Below are 17,884 nucleotides of genomic sequence, written 5' to 3' on the forward strand. Positions count from 1 at the left end.
TGGGCCTGGTTGACAATGTCGCTATATATATATTCTGGTGTATGTCGCGGCCCGGTCACTGAAGACTCCTAGCATATCTACCCTACTCCAGCAAAACACCACTTTTATGATGCACTTAGCATCACGAAATAGCATATAATCTATGAGACATTATCTGTATGATAAGCGTAGTTCTCACTAGTACGGTCAGCATTCTACAATCAACCAAATCGACATACCCCAAGCAGTAAAACGCTCTGCACCGACGCACAATCTACATATCGTATTCCACTACAGTCCACGTACATGTCCATCCAATATCACCACCCAGCTTTTCCATCACCCGACGACTAGCGATATTGCTTTCTGACACATTGGCGTGGACCCAAGCCTCGCCCTCCTCTCCGCAGTGCCGCCAGATGCCACCCTCGGCCATCCCTCGTCGCATAGCCTCCTTGGAGACATGCAAAGCCAGTTCTTGACCTCGGTACTCTGGTTCAACATGCAGGGTTGCCAAGCTGCCATCAATACCCAGGAAGGCCCACGCGATGGGCATTTCTCCGAGTGGGGCCCGGTTACTTGAGTTTTCAGCTGCATCTGAGCTGTCAGACAAATGTGGCTGGAGCTGAGTCTCGCGATCGGAGTAAATAGTCACTCCCGGGAGCTTGGTTAAGGTTCCACGTGAGCGTGGAACATTGGTGCGAAACCGTATCAGGTCGTATTGGTGTGGTTGAACCCCGATTCGGCCTTCTTTGTCGGTGAAGCGAAAGCCATCTGGAAGTGGGGCTAGAGCTCTGCCAGGGCTGTCAGAGCTGTCAGAGCTATCTATGACAAAATCTTGGCCCCTAAATAGGTACTTGACGTATGTATCGAAGCGGTGAACCCGAAGGCCTGGAACAGGGTCCGAATGAGTATAATCCCCCGAGGCTCTTAGTAAGAAAAATAGCCCCGTATGTAGATTGCCAATTAGGAAAGCCCGAGGGGGCGGCGCAGGGATCAACCCCGAGTGTTCGGATGCAGGATCCCGTCCCAGATTGTTGGGAAGAAGTGAAGATCCGGTAGATTGGATAGATGACAGGTAATCCGGTAGCAGGTATGTCTTGACATGGGATAGTAGAGCCAATAGTTGCGCACGAGCCAGCTCCAGCGACTCGCGGGAAGCTCGCAGAATCGAGACAAAGTCGCTTTCAAGGAGAGGAGACGTCGCCTGGGCTTCGAGGCTTGAGTAGATCACGACCTGTGTTTCGCGACCCGCGAAGAGATCCACATATGCAGCCAGCCACGGAGAGGTTGGCGCATCTGCCCCTGAGAACGTAGTCAGAATTTTAGCAGTAGAAGATGGATACGCTAGACCGTGCTGGAGGCGCCGTAGCAACGGGATCGAATAAGGTAACTGGGCCTTCAGCAAAGGAATTAGTGCGTGCGGATCATAGTTAACGATACGAGACGCCGAGGAAAGCCTTGGGGGATCCATCAGGGGCAGGATATGACAGCGGAGATATTATTAGCTTCAGGGAATTGTATTTCCGGGCCAAGCGACAGGCCCCATGCTTCAAGCCGTCAAAGCTCATTGCCGGAGTGCCCGGTTGATCCTTATAAACTGCATTGTAAGCGATTGCGCGAAGGACTGAGTCAATCAATTCACTGACTCAACGTTAGTGATGTTACTTTAAATGGTATAGTCAGGAAGGGAGTATTTGTCATGGCAGCCGAGATCATCAACTTGACAGCACCACCATGCTGAAAGCGGGAAGGCGTGGCTCCGGAGCTCCCGTCATGTCGGAGAGACCGAGTTGTGGCGGTGCGCAACTACGTACCTACACTAAGTATTTCGTTGTCTTCTCTGTAACCCCAGCTTAGTCTCGCGTTATGTTCCCTTCTTTCAATTGGACGCTAACCGAGAAATTATGGACACCCGTTGACACGTCAAATGTCAACTATAATAGATTGATTAATCTCAGGATTTACCAATATAAGGGCATTGTTGGGAAGATTTCAAATGCGCTAATGCACGTGTTTTTGGCCATGTGTCCCAACCGAGGTATCATGCTGAGAACAATCTAGAAAAACATCCATACAGGCGGGCGCATATGATAGATCTTTTTTTTTTTTTTTTTTTTTTTTTTTTGGGAAAATACTATTCCAACCTACCAGTATCATTACCCTGGTCATCCTCACCAACGGAGTACAGAAGATCCCGAGGTTCCAGGATCCGAAGCGGCGCTAAAATGCATTCAATATAAATTAATTTCATACGCTAAAAATAAGCCTGATTTTAGACTGGTAATCAACACTAAAAAAAGAAAGAAAAAATTAAAATAAAAATGAAATTGGGGAAAGGTGATGATATGACAAAAGAAAATAAATGAAGGAGTGACAAATATCATCAGGTTCATAGCTCGTTGCTTCATTAGACCAGTTCACCATGGACTTCGCGATCCTACCATCCAATCTTCCATTGCTAGCCACTCACTCCACCGTGATTCGGCGATACGTAGTTCCTCCTCAGTAGCATCGCGAAGGGGCCTCAAAAATGGCGTCTGCTCATCGGGAAGCATGTCATATGCTGCCTTGGTGGATGTCCACCCTCCACTCTTGGCAGTAAACAAGTAATTGATCCGCTCCTGTTTGCAAACACACCCGACTCCAGCTTGCCAATCATCGCCAAAAAATGCCTGCAGGACTGATGGAGTATCATATCCAGTCACAATGAGACGTCGGATGAATGGCCTCAACGAAGGAGCATTGTAGGTTCCTTCCACTCCGGAGTCCATGTTATGGGGGGCTGGAAATCCGATGACTGGCACGGTAGATCGTTGATATGGAAGCCGAATGTTGACAAAAGCGGCCAATGATTGCACCTGAGGCGAGTGTTGTCCTTGATTGAGAAAATGTTGCATGCAGGCCCAATACCGGGGGTACCATTCATTGAGATCCACTTGAGAGAATTCCGCATCCACCGGAGGTTCTTCCGTGGGGGTGAGCATCCCCCGATTTGGGCTCATATCGTATTCACAAGGACTTTCGGAGACACAGACAGCAGGTGCTTGTCCATGTCCATTGAATTCGGAGTCTAGACCGATCGATTCTGCCAGGGAACCGGATCTTAGAGAAAGCCCATCATGAGAGTTGCGCAAGTCATTGGGGTCTTTCTTACTAGGGGAATGATAAGCGATAGATGCCAGGGGAGAGGACTCGTGTATTTCCATACATGGAGAACTTTCCCAGCAATCTCTTCCAGAACCCTGAACGTCCATTGTGATGGTTGGCTTGGAGCATGTACGGCAAGCTGCAGGAGGTTAAAGTATAAGACAGGCTTATGACGGGAGAGGCCAAAGCGTAATGAAGAAACAAAAGTCAATGGAGGATTATATTCAACTGTAGTCTGGGGTATCTGGAGAAGAGAGTAAAGGAGAGAGGAAATGGTGGAATTTATGTTTCATCGTCCATGTCGGTCAAAGGGAGAAGCACGGGCTCCCCGAAAGACAAATTCGGTGAATATGGAAAGGATAGAGTAGAGAACGACCCAAAATGGGTTCGTCTGTGGTATGAACATGGTCGTCATAAGCTTTAGCCCTGGCAGAGTGGAGCCCATATTGAGGATCTGAGGCTATCCCCCATCGTGCTATTGGAAAAAATGGGTCAAGCCACACATAGCTCTAGCCACACATGACAAGCCACCTCAGCCCTAGTACGTGGCTGAGTCGGTCTGGACGTGGCTGTGCACCGCTAGCTTTGCTAGTTCTTAACCGATGCGGAACCCCCTACCTGGCCCTAAGACGCTAAGGCCTCACTAACATACCAACCCGGGTGGTTTAGTCTCGATAGTGCTACCCCATGTAGTAAGCGGACCAATGTGAACACTGCGGTAGGCGATTCGTTATCGCTAGACTAATTGATTATTGAGCGCTCTGAACCCGGCGACCTGGAAACCCCGATGACACTAAGGAAAAGATTTGGAAGAGTTTTTCAACTAGTGAGGGTTGATCCTTGTCGATTCATCAACAATGCTCAGCAGCCTCTGCTAGTCAGGCCCAAAACAATGGTTACTAGGGCGGTCGTTACGAATGACATTGACAGTTTGACAATGGGACTCCATCCATGCGAGGTACGGACCAACGCTCCTACCCAATGTGGGATCGAGCGAAACGGAGTTCCTTGAGTGACAGTGTCAATAGTGGATGCCACAACCTGGGAGCAGATGTGACAGCTCCTCCGTGGGCATCCTCTGTTGTGCTGCAGCGGTCAGGAGTTGCTTGCTGTTGTGTCACCAACACATACGTACATACATGCTATCTCCACCCACACACACACATGGTGATCCTACATTGAGGTAACACAGGAGGTGATAGCGCGTGGGCACCACCCTGATTATCATATTTTGCTGAGGGACAGCATTTTGTACAACGTGGTGAGAGTGAACATGACCTCACTGGACGCAAGGGAGAGATTCAGTGAGAAGCGAAATGGAGTATGTCGGGCTGTCGATCAGGCCGCTGTTCGATTCGTGTCGGGATGAGACTAACCCGATTAGTATATCACTACTATTGGTGACCAAGTCAAGTGACTAACGAGAATGAGCTTAGCTGCTTGAAGGAGCCTGGAATTCCAGGAGGGAATCCCGATCTGGCTTAGTCCAATTCAGGGACCGAAGTCTGTGTACCTGACGGGTGGGTCGACCGAATGCGTCCGAGAGGTGTGAGTGGCCGGTCACAAGCGACCCCGTTCCCTGGGTTTGCACGACCACACGCTTTGTAGAGATACGAGGTCGGCTAAGGCCGCTAATAAGCACTACTGAGTTGGTAATTGATTGCGAATGTTTAGTATCATTCCCGACCATGATTGGTTCCCAACCCTTGCAAGTGGATCGCTTCCCCCATTTTTCATTAGCCATCTCGTGAACAGCCTACTGCACACTTCATGATGAGATCATGACTTTAATTTTCTTGATCTAATTTCTGAAATTCAAATCATTTAGTTCATTTGACCCATCATCAGCACGCTAACTCAGGATTGAAGATGGCGCTAATCAGGGAAAAAAAGAAATTTACCAATGGAAATCGGTAGTCTAGCCATGTCAATCGGTGGATTCGATGCCATGCACTCCAACAATCCCCACCCTTGTCAGTGCGTGGCTGACTGCCGCCACGATTGCAGTGCTCGTTATAAAGACTTCAAGGCTTCTCGCTCTGTTACCCATCACACTCGTCTCAAAGCTAAATCGACTCTGAAGATCCTAGATCAAGATCGATATCAAAGATAAAAAGATCACCACCCGTCCCTCAACAGACCATTGATCGTACTACATCTACACAAACTTACGGCCTCTCTCTTCCTTCCTAAACCTTCAACCAAGATGGGCTACAAGACCAACTATGAGCCTTACGTGAGTGCAACCTCCCCCCAGGACAATGATTCATGGGAAACAATATAACTAATGAGTCTCACCACAGAGGAGTCAAAGCCTGGATATGAGGCAAGAACTTTCGTCAGAGGAACTTCTCTATCCTTTGGGAGATCTTTATCCACATGTCGTGGCCCTTCAACTACAATCCGAGGACAACCCATGGTCCAAGAACTTCCCTGGCTATTCAGATGTCAGTTACTGGGCCGAAGTGTCTTCATCGCGGCCACCTTCGGAGACTTCTTCGAAGCACACAACATGCAGGTACAGCAGCGGTGAGTCTCCTCTCGTCCTCCAAATGTTACCTGTCACTTTTGCTAATCCTGATGAACTGCAGACTCCACAACCTCCAGATTTGTCACCCGCATCCGGCGACTTCTCAACCGAGATGAGTTGCGCCGACGCTCGAGAGCTTAAACTTGTTTTCACCGAAAGATCTCTTACCTCTCATTCGCCACTTCTCTTCACTGCATCGATGATCGATTCGACTTTCCTTACTTTACTTGCATGAATATTTTCTTTCTTTCTTTCTTTCTTTTTTTTTTTTTTCCTCTTGAACCGCAGCAAGCGAATACCCTCCTGTCTAATGTTTCCTTTGTGATTTCGAAAGAATGCTGAGATCGCCGAAGATCTTGAACTCTAACTCACCGACTCTCTGTCTCTGTCTCTCTCTCTCCCCCCCGCCTCCTCTACCCCTCTCCATCTCCCTCACTCACACCACCTCTCTTTCCCTCTTGTTGATTTCCCTCAGGGTTCATACTCGTCCCTCTCCTCGTCTGATATGTAATCTTGTCTTTTCTTTTCTTTTTCTTTCACAATTCGGATTAGCAAGGCGTTCACGGGCAAGCATACGCAGGGCGAAACAAAGGGCATCAATAATTATTATCAATTCAACGACTTAACAAATGGGTCGCCAATTCTGTGGTACCCGCAATTCATACATCATTCACTGTCTAGCTTCCCAGAGATAATGGAAAAGTAAGGCAAAGGATAGATCGAAGCCGTACAATGACTCGCATCAATACAGTAATGTATAGCAGATATAATTAGATTCGAATCTTACCGGAACCCTGTCTATTTAGAATTCTGTTTGTATGGATGGCCTTGTCTTCCTGTCCAAGAGGTATATCAACACTGTACATACCAAAATACAGTCTAAATTGAACAACCATACAGTCTGAATCCCACAATGTGAAGCTACAATATTAGTACTAGTACACTACAACAAAAGGTATGGAGCAAACCCCCCGCAGGCCAATAGTAGCAACCACAAACCCCTCCATTCACCAATCCAGCTATCAGATCCCACAACCTAAACAATACAAATCACCCCGAACGACTACCCCACCTCTCCTATTTCGGGTCTCGATAAATCATGACGTGAGCTGTGGAGATCTCCAACTCCGCCAATATACGCTTAACCTCTTCGACCACCGGACGCCAGTCTCGTCGATGTTCTCTCTTCACCGATATCAGCACTGTTGGCCGGCTATTGTCAGGTGACTGCTTATCGCTGATTCGGTAACAGCCTACGGCGAGAAATCCGGCTCTATCCACGCGCTTTGTGATTGTGTTTACAACGTCCTTGTTTTTGTGGTATAATTCGTCTGTCTCCTTGCAGAGGAATATATGGGGGCGCCATGCGTCATAGATAGTGGGGAAGTCGTAGTCCTGGCCCGGAGGTTCGGTTGAGGACGCGGGTGTTGAGGTGGGGTTTGGGTTGGTTGAGGGTTGCTCCATTGCAACAACTAGCTAGATTCGTGGGTGGTGCTGGATTTCTAGGTGTTAGTTTTGTACATTCAGGACTAGGTAATGAGTCAAACAAGGGAGGAAATGATACTCTGAAAAAAAAAAAAAAGAAAAGAAAAAGGAATATACACCTGAGGACTTACCTGTAGTATGAGAGACTCAGTTATAGCAGTCTGTATTGCTTAGGCGTACGGCAGAGTATATCGAGATCTGGTATGCTTCATAGCGAGCCAACAACTTTGAGGGGACGAGTGCCTTTATAGATGGTCTCATAATGCTGCAATGTTTCTCTGTTGAGTGTTCTTATTCTTAAGCTATTCTTGAAAGAAAAAGAATCAAATAAATTTTTGACAGTGAATAAAGCAAGCTTTGTCTGCCTTCAGTGAATAAGAATAGTCTAAGTATGATCATGGTGCCAGTGTTTGTTTCAGGAAACATGGTTTACAGCTGTCTAAGAATAAGTCAGAGATGAGGAAATCCATATTCGTACTTCGTAAAAGACGTGACACAACTTCAATTAACAGTAACAGGTCCCTTCCTACTTTATGAACTAGATGGCAACGGGACACGGTTATCCACTCTTCAGGGTCTATAGAAGATGTCTTACAAAGACCGATAGTTAAAAGGGGAGCAATGCCAAGTAGCCCCTGAAGAAAGTAATAAGGTGATACAGAAAGTCCCAGAGGTTAAATTAGACCAGCACAAACAATCAAATATGAGGTTATTATAACTCTCCATGTATTTACTTGGATAGTTCTATCTATGATAATGGGAGGATTATATAATCTATATTTAGAGAGCACTAACCAAACAGGGACTAACGCAAAGTTTAATGGGGAAAGATTCGTTGGCCTCGAGATCCAGGTTTCTTATCCATGATTATGCTAACTGGTTTAAGCCATAAAGCCTCGGATGGATACAAAGATTGCCGCCTTATCACATCCAAGCCACCCCAGAAGGCACGCGAGCTCAATCTCCTGATATACAGGACATGGTCACTGTCACTGTACAGTGAAGCACCATCCCGACCAAGGGCGATCTACATCATCAAAAAAACGAACCCACCCGAATCCGACCGCATCCCCTAGAACCCGCTACTCCGGGAGCCTAAAACCAGAACCATGGCAAGATATTCCAACATCGACGACCTCGATTATGCCGACGACTCTTCAGACGACGGTCTACATTCATTCAACGATAACAACAACAGCGCCTCCTCCTATCGTCTTACTAAATACGCCCGCCCGTTAATCGACTACGTCCGAAACGAGTGGCAGAGCAATCCCAAATATGCCTCCCTTCCCACAACAAACAGCGACACCTCTGACTACCCGCGCTGGGTCCAGATGCTCGGCTCGATCGTAACAGCACCCCGCTTCCGCCGGTACGTCCTTGTTTATACGACAGTTCTGGTCTCGTGCTGGCTCGGGTGGAAGTTCGTCGTGTCGCCGCGGCTGGAGGAACATGCGGCGATTCTGCACGCGCTGGATCCGCAGGTGAAGGAGGAAGTGGGCGGGTGGTTTGGGGCGAATGCGTTACCCAGATTCGATAATATCGTTCAGTTGAGGACGCTGGAGCCGTCGTTGTTGCCGGGGGAGGTGACATCGGAGTCCGATGAGCATGGTGGAAGGAGGTTGATTTTTATCGGTGATGTGCATGGTTGCAAGGATGAGTGTGCGTACAATGCCTACAATACCCCTACACCATAACTCCACTCACCGGGTACTAACCTTATATATCTCGGGAATCTACAGTGGAAAGACTCCTAGAAGAAACATCCTTCAACCCAGACACCGACCATCTCATTTTCACCGGCGACATGATCAACAAGGGCCCCGACAGCCTGGGCGTCGTCGACCTAGCCCGCGAATACTCAGCCTCATGTGTCCGTGGCGACCACGAAGACAGGGTCCTCAGCCTCCGCCACAACATGATCGCCGCCAACACCATGAACGACGAATTCCTCGACGACGCAAACATGCACAGGGGCCAGTACACGAAAGAGCGCCAATTGGCGCGACAGCTGAGCGAAGAGCAAGCTGATTGGCTCGATACTTGTCCGGTCGTTCTGAACGTAGGCCAGATCAAAGATATGGGACAGGTTGTTGTGGCCCATGCGGGGCTGGTTCCGGGGGTGGATCTTGATAAGCAAGATCCGTATAGTGTTATGAATATGTTGACTGTTGATTTGGATACGCATGTGCCGAGTTCGTCGAGGAAAGGCATAAAGTGGACCAAGGTGAGTTACACCCTCTGTTTCTTGCGTGTATGCAATCGTCGGTACTGTTCAGGGCTAATGAATATACCAGTTGTTCAACAAACACCAGTCACTTCTCTCTGATAGTCTCCATGAGACCTTCGAAAACCCCGAGTCGATGCTCACGACCGTCATCTACGGCCACGATTCCAAGTCGTCGCTTTCTCTCAAGACCTACACTAAGGGTATAGATACCGGCTGCTTCAAAGGCGGGAAACTAACGGCACTGGTCGTTGGGGACGGTGGAAAGCAAAAGACCGTGCAGGTGAGATGTAACAACCACACTTAAATAGTAGGAGGTCAGCGTGAACCTTCTCTTGGTTTTGGTTTCTAGATTTGCGTTTCCGTTCTCCGCTGGCATGGGGAAAGCGTGTGATTTTGAATACAAAGCATGCTTGGTGTTACGGCGCTTCATGATGAAATTGGGTCACTTTTAGGGCATTGTCATGTGTTGATGGACTTAAGGATACTTGTACAACCTATACACTAAGTATATACCAGTCCGCTATAGATAGCTCACCTCAGTGAACATCGCCTATGCGGGCCATGACAGTAATATATACATTCTATATATACGAAATAATATGAGAGAGTCCTGTAAAAGAAAACTCAAGACTTTCTCAGGGATGCCCGGAATTATTCCACACCCCATCGGCCTCCCAAACAACCGGCTTCGTAAAATCCTCATACCAGAGCCCACCAAGGGCATTCATCTTGACATAACCGAACCGGAAATACTCCGGCTCATCCGCCTTAAGCCGCGTCCAATTGAAGGATTCCACAGATCCATTATCTGACTTGAAAGCCTGAAACCGTTCAACATCATTCACCAAAACGCTGATCCCGTCAGCATCCTCGGCGACATCCGGAAACTTGAATACAATGTTCTGGGCCGAAGGGACGAACGGAGCCCCGATTACAGGGAGGATACTTCCAAGCTCCGCACCGTTGAGCAGAGCAGCTGCTGTTTGAAGGATGCTGTCGAAGCCCCATCTTGCGATGCCGTTGATGAACAGGCCGACCAGGAGACCTTGGTACATGAGACTGGGCCTGGTTTGGATGGTTGTCCCGGGGAGGAAGAGGAGACTGAGGATGTAGTGGTGGATTCGGAGGTTCATGTTTGGTACAACGAGAAGGGCGACAATGCCGCAGACCATGATGCCGTATATAGACAGCATTTTTGGGAGTCTGCCCTCGTTGCGGAAGGCGAGGGCTTGGGTTAACACGATGGCGATCAGAAGAACGACGATGATGACCAGCGCGGGGATGGCGCCTGGTTGTTGTTGGATATCGTGGGGCGTCAGACGGGAGATGGGGATCTTGTCGAATGTGTCGGTGTTGAGGGCTCCCACCCAACAGGGTCCCAGCCAGAGGACGGTCTTGTCCCAGTGGGCGTCCAGGTCTTTCAGCGTGTGCCGGATGCAGAAATAGTACAGTGCGAATCCGACAAAGGCACAGGGGAGAAATCGGCCAAGTGCGGTGGATACCACCTCGTAGAAATCTGGGGAGTAAGGTGGATCAGACGAAAGAGCTACTTGGAAGTAGACGATGAAGTATATAGAAGCGTAGAACGCCGCAGGCGACGTGGTGAATAGTGATAGTATAGCAGTGACTATCAGGGAGAAGGTGAACAACGGCCATCGAAGATCCTGGCAGCTTACGCTGCTCTCGTCGGAAAACTCTCCGCTTCCAAAGGTGAAAGAGAGTGGGAAGTTAGATGGGAAGCCTATGCTTGAGATTCCGTTCTTCTCGATGGATACAAAGCCGGAGTACTCGCCCGTCCGACGGAGAATGCCACAACCACCCTTCTGGTCGCTGATGAGCCCAGCGTGCAGGGCTGCAGGGCAGATCGCAGAGTCCCCACGATAAATACCGTAGTTGTTACTTTCAGAGCTCTCCGTACCACCTCCGATAACGAGATTCTTGTAATTTATCTCCTCCGGGCCTACATAGTAAGGTTCAAGCACGATCGTGGAGGCACAACCTGCAGGGCAGCGGAATGCAAACCCTCCTTTATCAAAGGGACGACAATCATCGCCATTGATCCCGCAACTAGTAGCGTTCGACCTGCCACGATAAGTAGATGAGTACACATGATAAGGCTCGGACCAGGAAGAAATCAGTCGACGTTACCATACCACAGTCCGCCATAACATGGGAGTTTTACAGGTTTTCCATAGCCCGGAATCTCCTGGGCTGAAATAGAATAATGCAAAGTTTCTATAAACACAGCGCCCCAAACACCCAGGCAAAGTACAAGGAGCCAGACTTTAGCGCTCTTGCTAGGAAAGTAGCGCTCCACGAGCCGACCAGGAGCGGTTTGCCATCGGCGCAGCCAAGGGTTGATCAGATACTTGCGCGGCGGCGATGGTCCTTTAATCCATGTATAGATCCTAGAGAGAGAGCACGAGAATTGACCCGATTCTTGATCAGGGCGCAAACGTGGGGTTGAGGTTGGCAGTAGCGGCTCATTGGTGCCATGAAAATCATCGGTACCCTGAAAATGGTCGTCGGCGTGTACCGAGTCAGTACTTGGCCTCGTGACGATCACGAATGGGTTGTTTCCTGAGGAATCCTCATGGGCCAGAATATGCATCGGATACGCCTCCGCGTCCGGGAGTTTCTTTTCAGGGGAAGAGGACCTAGACCTGGATCCCCCTCTAGGTGTTTGGTCCGAATGCATTTTTGGCAACATAAGCCATGGATGAGTGGAAAGTGAACCGCGGGAGAGAGACTCCTGAAAGGAATATCAACTCAGCCCCTTTAAATGAACTTAGTCATCGAATCACTCAACGTGGCTTCAACTCCTCCACGAGTTGGACTTGAGTATAGGAATTGCCCTGGAGACTTTTAGATGAATGTCTCAATCGTCAAAGGGAAGGTGGCAGCTTATTGGTTTTTTAGGTTTAAATTTAGCCCGCGATCCATCCTTAGTAGCAGCTGGAGTCACGCTCGCTTTCCAGACTGCAACCGCGACCGAAACATCTTAGACACCTGATAAACAAGGCAATCATGTACAACACACATTAGATACAAAACCAAAGTAGACTTGAATTATCAACTAAAGATTAAAGATCAGGGTCTAAACGTAATGAGCGAGATAGTTTGCCACCAACATGCCACATGAGCTCATCAACACGCCGACGGGGTATCTGTATTAGTATTAATTGTAATAAAAAAGAGTCATTAGGTCGTTTCCCGTGTCAATGGTCATGCATCCCGCTGATGGCGAGCCATGAACATCCAGCAGAACTTGACGCGACTATAACAAGTGGCGGCGCTGTATTGCACCAATACTGAATCACGACGCAGAATATCGTGTCAGGATTGGGGTATAAAGAGTGTCGTGTGGGTTGATAGATGTCTCTCTTTGAATCACCGGTCTGATTCTCGCTGATAGCCGGCCATACCCGGGGCTATTCGGCAGCCGAGAAAACCAGACAAGATCGTAAAGCATAGCGTTTCAAATTTAAACAGCGGACCGCCTAAAGAAGCCACGGCGATTGCTACTAGATAAAAATCAGCATCACGTATATGGCCAGGAACCATGATAGAAAACTTACACTGCGTCACTGGTAGTACCACGGACCCGGAAGGTGAACCAGATACCCTAAGCACAGACTCAATCAGTATACGAGATTACATCCATAGATGCGGAGGTGAGTACGGACCACAAGCGCCGAAACAAGCCAGACGCAGGCAGAGATGAAGCTGAATGCCTCTGCGGCTTTCCACCGACCACACACGTCGTTATGAACGATACCGCCCCATGCCCAGATACTTCCGCAGTTAAATTTGTGGATAGCGTCAACGAGGATACCGAAGGCAGCAAACCAAGCGAGAGAGATAATGACATCAACTGTGAGAATATATCAGCTATTGATCTCAACTTTTTTTACGCCATAGCACGGAGAAGACGTACAGGGCCACGAAAAGAAGCCGGATGAGAAAGGTATCAGCCATATCAGGCCCAGTAGAATGGATAAACCGGCAATTACTTCGGTATAGATCCATCGTGCTTGAGGCCAAGCCTCAAGGTCATCCAACGAACCAAGGTAGTAACCGATGATACCGGCGACGATCTGGAGCAATGTTAATTTTTATTTTCTCTTCTTCTGTCTTTTCCCACTCATAATCGCTTCTTCTGTGGAGGTGTATAGAGAACGTACCGCACCGCAGATGATTTCTACCACGCGGAGAACAATCGACACGAGACGTGAGACGACAGGCATGATGACAGTGTAATGTGTGAGTCTCGAGTAGCGGTGTGAATGGTGAGGACAAAGATGCAGGTACGAAACAAGGGTGCCTAATAAGGACGTATGCGGAGTGTAAGTCTGATATCACACTGTACTTAGTAGTCTGCGAGGAGAATGGTATAAATATGAGAGATCGGCTGCAAGAAGCGAGTAGGGTGGAGGAAGTAACCAGTTTAAATACGAGCTTCCCGCCAGACCAGGAAGATCTGCAGCAACTTTTTTCTTCATCGTTTTTCTTTTTTCTTGGTCCTTACTCTAGCGAGTTAATGAAGTTAATTTCTTTTGATCGTCACTCCAGCGAGATGACATAGTTTCTTTCCGATGATTGGCTAATGAGAACGGCTCGTGTTCTGCCCAACGTAGGTAGTCTAGGCTCCAGATTATCTTTTCCACTTATTCCATTTGTTGAGCGGTGGACAACGAGACATTTGAGTATGCTTGAGGTTGCACAATATACTCTGACATCACAGTTTACAGGTCTCAAATGTGGCGCAATATACCACCTCTATTAGGGCGATAACAACCGTTAGATTCACCTCAAATTTTTTTCAATTTCCGTACCTTCAGAAAGCAAGGGAACAACTTCGGAAATCCCAGAAAATCATTACCCTTTAAAAAGTTAGTTGTTAGTAAATCAACAGAGCTAACTGTAAACTAGGGCTGAAAAGGTACTCCACCATGTCCATCACTAGGCAGAAAACAGCATGTAAACCATACCGCAGCTATCCACTTTATCCACTATCCATCGCACTCTATATCTAGTCTATGCCTGGAAGGGTTCAATAGCTCCATATTCTTACCATGGAAAGGTATTCACATAGAGGCGCAAGTTTTGCAATATGGCGTTTTCTCGGGATCTTTTCCCTATTTTTCTTCCTTCGCTTATTTACTTTCGCTCTTGTAAATACAAGAACATACAAGTGACGAGCAAATAAACGAAGCCTGAAGATTGTGGCTGAAGTGACGTCATGTGCAGTATGGTAGCCTGAAGATCATCTGACCGCCACATTGTCATGGGTCCTATCAATTAGTTCAATTTTTCCCTCTCTTTTCCCTCTGTTTTTCAGTTTCCACTTCAATCAAGCCATCATTTACTAAAGTTCTAGTTCCTAACCTATTTTTTCCAGAATACGCGATGAATAATAGCATGTGGCATGATACAATTACATTGATTATCTCATATCAATAGTCAAGAGTAGTAATACAGTCTGACGCCCGCATCAACACATAACGAGTATAGAACCCAGTAGCAGAAAAACCAGATAGACATCAAAGAAAGGCAATCAGAGATTTTTTCTCCCTTCCAAATGCCACTCCATCACCGTCCGGAATACCCCCTTAGCCCCACTCTCAACCACATCTCCATGGCAGGGAATCAACCGATTAAAATCCCACTTATCAATGCGGCGTACTGATTCATTAAAAGCCTTCCGGTCACCACTCGACAGTATATACCACACAAACCTCTTCTGCCATGTCGCAGGCGCGTTAGTCGAGAGCAACGGGCTGATAATCTTGGTAAGGAGTCCCGAAGTGGCGCTTTCACCCGTCTTCGAATACTGCTCCCTTGCGGGGAGATTAAATAAGAGATCCGCCTCGATGAGCGTGCGCGATCGCTTATGCAGAAACACGAGCTCCCGTGACGGATGTCCGTACACGTATTCGGTCTCAAACTCTGAGTCAAACTCTTCGGAGATTTTCTGCTGGCCGTGGTTCTCTTTGCGGAACACGTGTTGGAACGGTGTATCCTTGTATTCGGGGTTGGATTGCCGCTTCTCGTAGAGACCTTCGGGTGCGATGATTTCGGCGTCCGGGTACGCCTCTTTCCACGATGTAATATTGATATGGTGCTCGAGGTCCAGCGCTGCGATATACTTGAGATGACCGCCTAGACTTGAGATGGCCTCGCGGACTTCTGGTGTGAGGGATACTGGGGAAAACACTGCTATAGCGCCGGATGCCAGCTTCACTGTCGGAGGTTGTTAGATTTCTTTTGCGCAAGCTTCGCCGGTTGAGGATCGATTTTTGGGCTATGGATATGTACCTAGGGTTCCTCGTCCGCCAAACTTTAAACGTCCAAACCTCGCGAATGGCAAGCTCATTGTAATCACGTCCGAAGTCACATTGCGAATTACCATCACCTCGGATGGGTTCTTGGGGAAGAGTTGCGGAGCCATGATTGAGGGCGTACTTATTCGTGCGACTATTTTCCGGTGGTGATTGTCGCGATGGGGAGTTGAAATACTTATTGGGACTCTGGCTACTTCGTACTGATAAGTTGTTCGTGGGCTCACATGCTCTGGGATGTTCGTTCAGTAATCAATTAATTAAGCACAGGAATCTGGACTTGTGGCTGAAACAGTATGACAGCGGAGTGTGACGTCAACGTAGCGCGGGCCTACGGTCTAGAACGCTGTGCATCTATAAGCCAACAGACTGGCTTCTATTTTGCTTTGCTAAGCTACCTTACGGAGTATAACTTATTTCAAATTATAAATGTTTATGTAATTCCAAGTGTACATTGTTGATTGGAAACACGTGCACTCAGGCGCAGATCTACGTTACGAACCATGTACAAGTCATAAATAACATAAGCATAAGTTTGATTTGCAACCTCCAGAACAAGATGGGTATCATAAGTATCTACGATTAATCAAAAAGGGGAAAGATAAGGAATAACAAAAACTCAGATGCTCGGCTCCAGACTGCCGTCAGCAGAGCAATGCGGCCAGACAGCCCCTAGCTATACCAGCCGTGCCCAGTGTTCTCATGTTGCTCTTCTTCGCGATGTGGAATGATGGATTCCTCGATACCGTAGACTTCGATTAGGTCCCGCCAGGTTTCAAAGTCAAGGCTGAAAATAGCCTGATGTTTTTGAACCCCTTTCCTTTGGGCTTCGCTTGGGGCATACGGTTTCGCAGCATCTGTAACAACCAACGTTAGGTAAAGAAGTATGAATGAAGTCCAGGAGAGACCCACGTAGAGTTGGCAAATGTCGACTATCTACCTGGATACCAACAGTGCCATCCCTGACCAGGAAGCTGACGTAGAACAGATTTTCCACACTTTGTCCGAACGACCTCGGATTGATGCAGAAGTGAAACAGGGGAACACCACCATCATCCGCAACATGATGTTGAGCCATCACTTTTTGCACCATTTCATCTGTGGGTTCTTCTTCCAGTTGCGACAGTAGTCTCTCTACCATGTCTTGGCCAGCATTCTGCGTTCTTGCAAGCAGTTTGTTGATGCTTGTACACATGGTGGTAAGGTTAGACGTTTCTTGTCGATCAAGATCTTCCTCCCGAAGCTCCTGTGGTCGCACCGCTTGTGACGGATCGATACGCTCTCTAGCCCTTCGCTGTGTAATTTGTCGGGTACGCTTCTGTACCGACAATGGTCCTAGCAAGAACCCGGAAACGGAAGGCCGTGAATTGTGGCGGAAACAAGCAGATCGCCCAAGCCAGTCCCAGTTCATCGCATCTCCTTGGTCCTCATCGCTATCATTGGGGTCCGCTTGACTTCTGCCTGAAGCTTGGCCACGACGACGCTGTGTGCTCGACAGCATAGCTTGTGAGTCTTCTGGAGCCCTGCGCATAAACGATATGCATTTAGAGACAAATTCGTCCACATCTATACCTGCAGATGCATCTCCCAAGACTAAATGTGCGGTCTTCTTGTATGAGAGGTCGGCGGCACTGACTAAGAGACGTGAGTCGATCGTAGCGTCTGAAGTCTGCTTAACTTCTTGGAAGTATTCGTTGGCTTTTTGAATGGTGTCCCGAATGCCATAATTGCCAGGCTGCATATACTCGCTCCTAGAATCTACACCATTGTTAAGAAATGAATAAAGTACTGTGCGGTGAGACCGTACCATGTAACTCCCGCGTCAAGTCCCTAAGTCCCTTCCTAACCCGCCTTCGTTCCTTTTCATCCTGATCTGGGTCGTAAAATTGTTTATCGCGATCCTGTTGCGATGGGGATACTTGCGACTGACTGCCGCTCTGAATATTGGACGCTCTATTTGACAAGCGCTGGCGCTTTGCATTGGCGCTGGAGGACATAGTCTGAGCCTGGCTTCTTTTTTCAACACGAGCGGAAACTTGGCGGTTCTCTTTATCGGATGAAGGTTCAGGCGATGAAGATTGACTTGAAGGCCTACGGCTGTGCGAAATGCGTGCCATGCTTAGTAGCGGGACTTCGACGAAAGTACGTCAAACACAAGACGCGACAGGG

The 17,884-nt window shown here is 48.1% G+C and overlaps 6 protein-coding genes across 6 annotated transcripts; 2 read left to right on the forward strand and 4 right to left on the reverse strand.

The window, feature by feature from the left end:
* Positions 1-253: 253 nt before the first annotated feature.
* On the reverse strand, positions 254-3,236 carry F9C07_2205349 (uncharacterized protein; the record flags this gene model as incomplete). The annotated part of the gene is made up of 3 exons (XM_071509604.1): positions 254-1,284; positions 2,453-3,067; positions 3,137-3,236. 3 exons carry the CDS (start codon positions 3,234-3,236, stop codon positions 254-256), a joined length of 1,746 nt encoding a protein of 581 aa, XP_071367976.1.
* Positions 3,237-5,335: 2,099 nt separating this feature from the next.
* Positions 5,336-5,800, forward strand: F9C07_11730 (uncharacterized protein; the record flags this gene model as incomplete). The annotated part of the gene is made up of 3 exons (XM_041294473.1): positions 5,336-5,365; positions 5,433-5,658; positions 5,721-5,800. 3 exons carry the CDS (start codon positions 5,336-5,338, stop codon positions 5,798-5,800), a joined length of 336 nt encoding a protein of 111 aa, XP_041148750.1.
* A 936-nt stretch (positions 5,801-6,736) lies between these two features.
* F9C07_2109954 (uncharacterized protein) lies at positions 6,737-7,123 on the reverse strand (the record flags this gene model as incomplete). The annotated part of the gene is made up of 1 exon (XM_041287087.1): positions 6,737-7,123. The coding sequence occupies one exon, from the start codon at positions 7,121-7,123 to the stop codon at positions 6,737-6,739; it is 387 nt and encodes a 128-aa protein (XP_041148749.1).
* Positions 7,124-8,253: 1,130 nt separating this feature from the next.
* Positions 8,254-9,678, forward strand: F9C07_11729 (Ser/Thr protein phosphatase family; the record flags this gene model as incomplete). The annotated part of the gene is made up of 3 exons (XM_041294472.1): positions 8,254-8,806; positions 8,887-9,371; positions 9,442-9,678. 3 exons carry the CDS (start codon positions 8,254-8,256, stop codon positions 9,676-9,678), a joined length of 1,275 nt encoding a protein of 424 aa, XP_041148748.1.
* Positions 9,679-10,009: 331 nt separating this feature from the next.
* On the reverse strand, positions 10,010-13,621 carry F9C07_2075200 (uncharacterized protein; the record flags this gene model as incomplete). The annotated part of the gene is made up of 3 exons (XM_041294484.2): positions 10,010-11,456; positions 11,528-12,126; positions 13,559-13,621. The coding sequence occupies 3 exons, from the start codon at positions 13,619-13,621 to the stop codon at positions 10,010-10,012; spliced, it is 2,109 nt and encodes a 702-aa protein (XP_041148747.2).
* A 1,310-nt stretch (positions 13,622-14,931) lies between these two features.
* Positions 14,932-17,832, reverse strand: F9C07_11726 (putative nuclear protein Qri2/Nse4; the record flags this gene model as incomplete). Its single annotated transcript, XM_041294481.2, has 4 exons — positions 14,932-15,617; positions 16,393-16,572; positions 16,628-17,473; positions 17,523-17,832. 4 exons carry the CDS (start codon positions 17,830-17,832, stop codon positions 14,932-14,934), a joined length of 2,022 nt encoding a protein of 673 aa, XP_041148744.2.
* Positions 17,833-17,884: the final 52 nt, after the last annotated feature.

This window comes from Aspergillus flavus, chromosome 6, assembly GCF_009017415.1.
Source record: "Aspergillus flavus chromosome 6, complete sequence".
NCBI classification, from domain to species: Eukaryota; Fungi; Ascomycota; class Eurotiomycetes; order Eurotiales; family Aspergillaceae; genus Aspergillus; species Aspergillus flavus.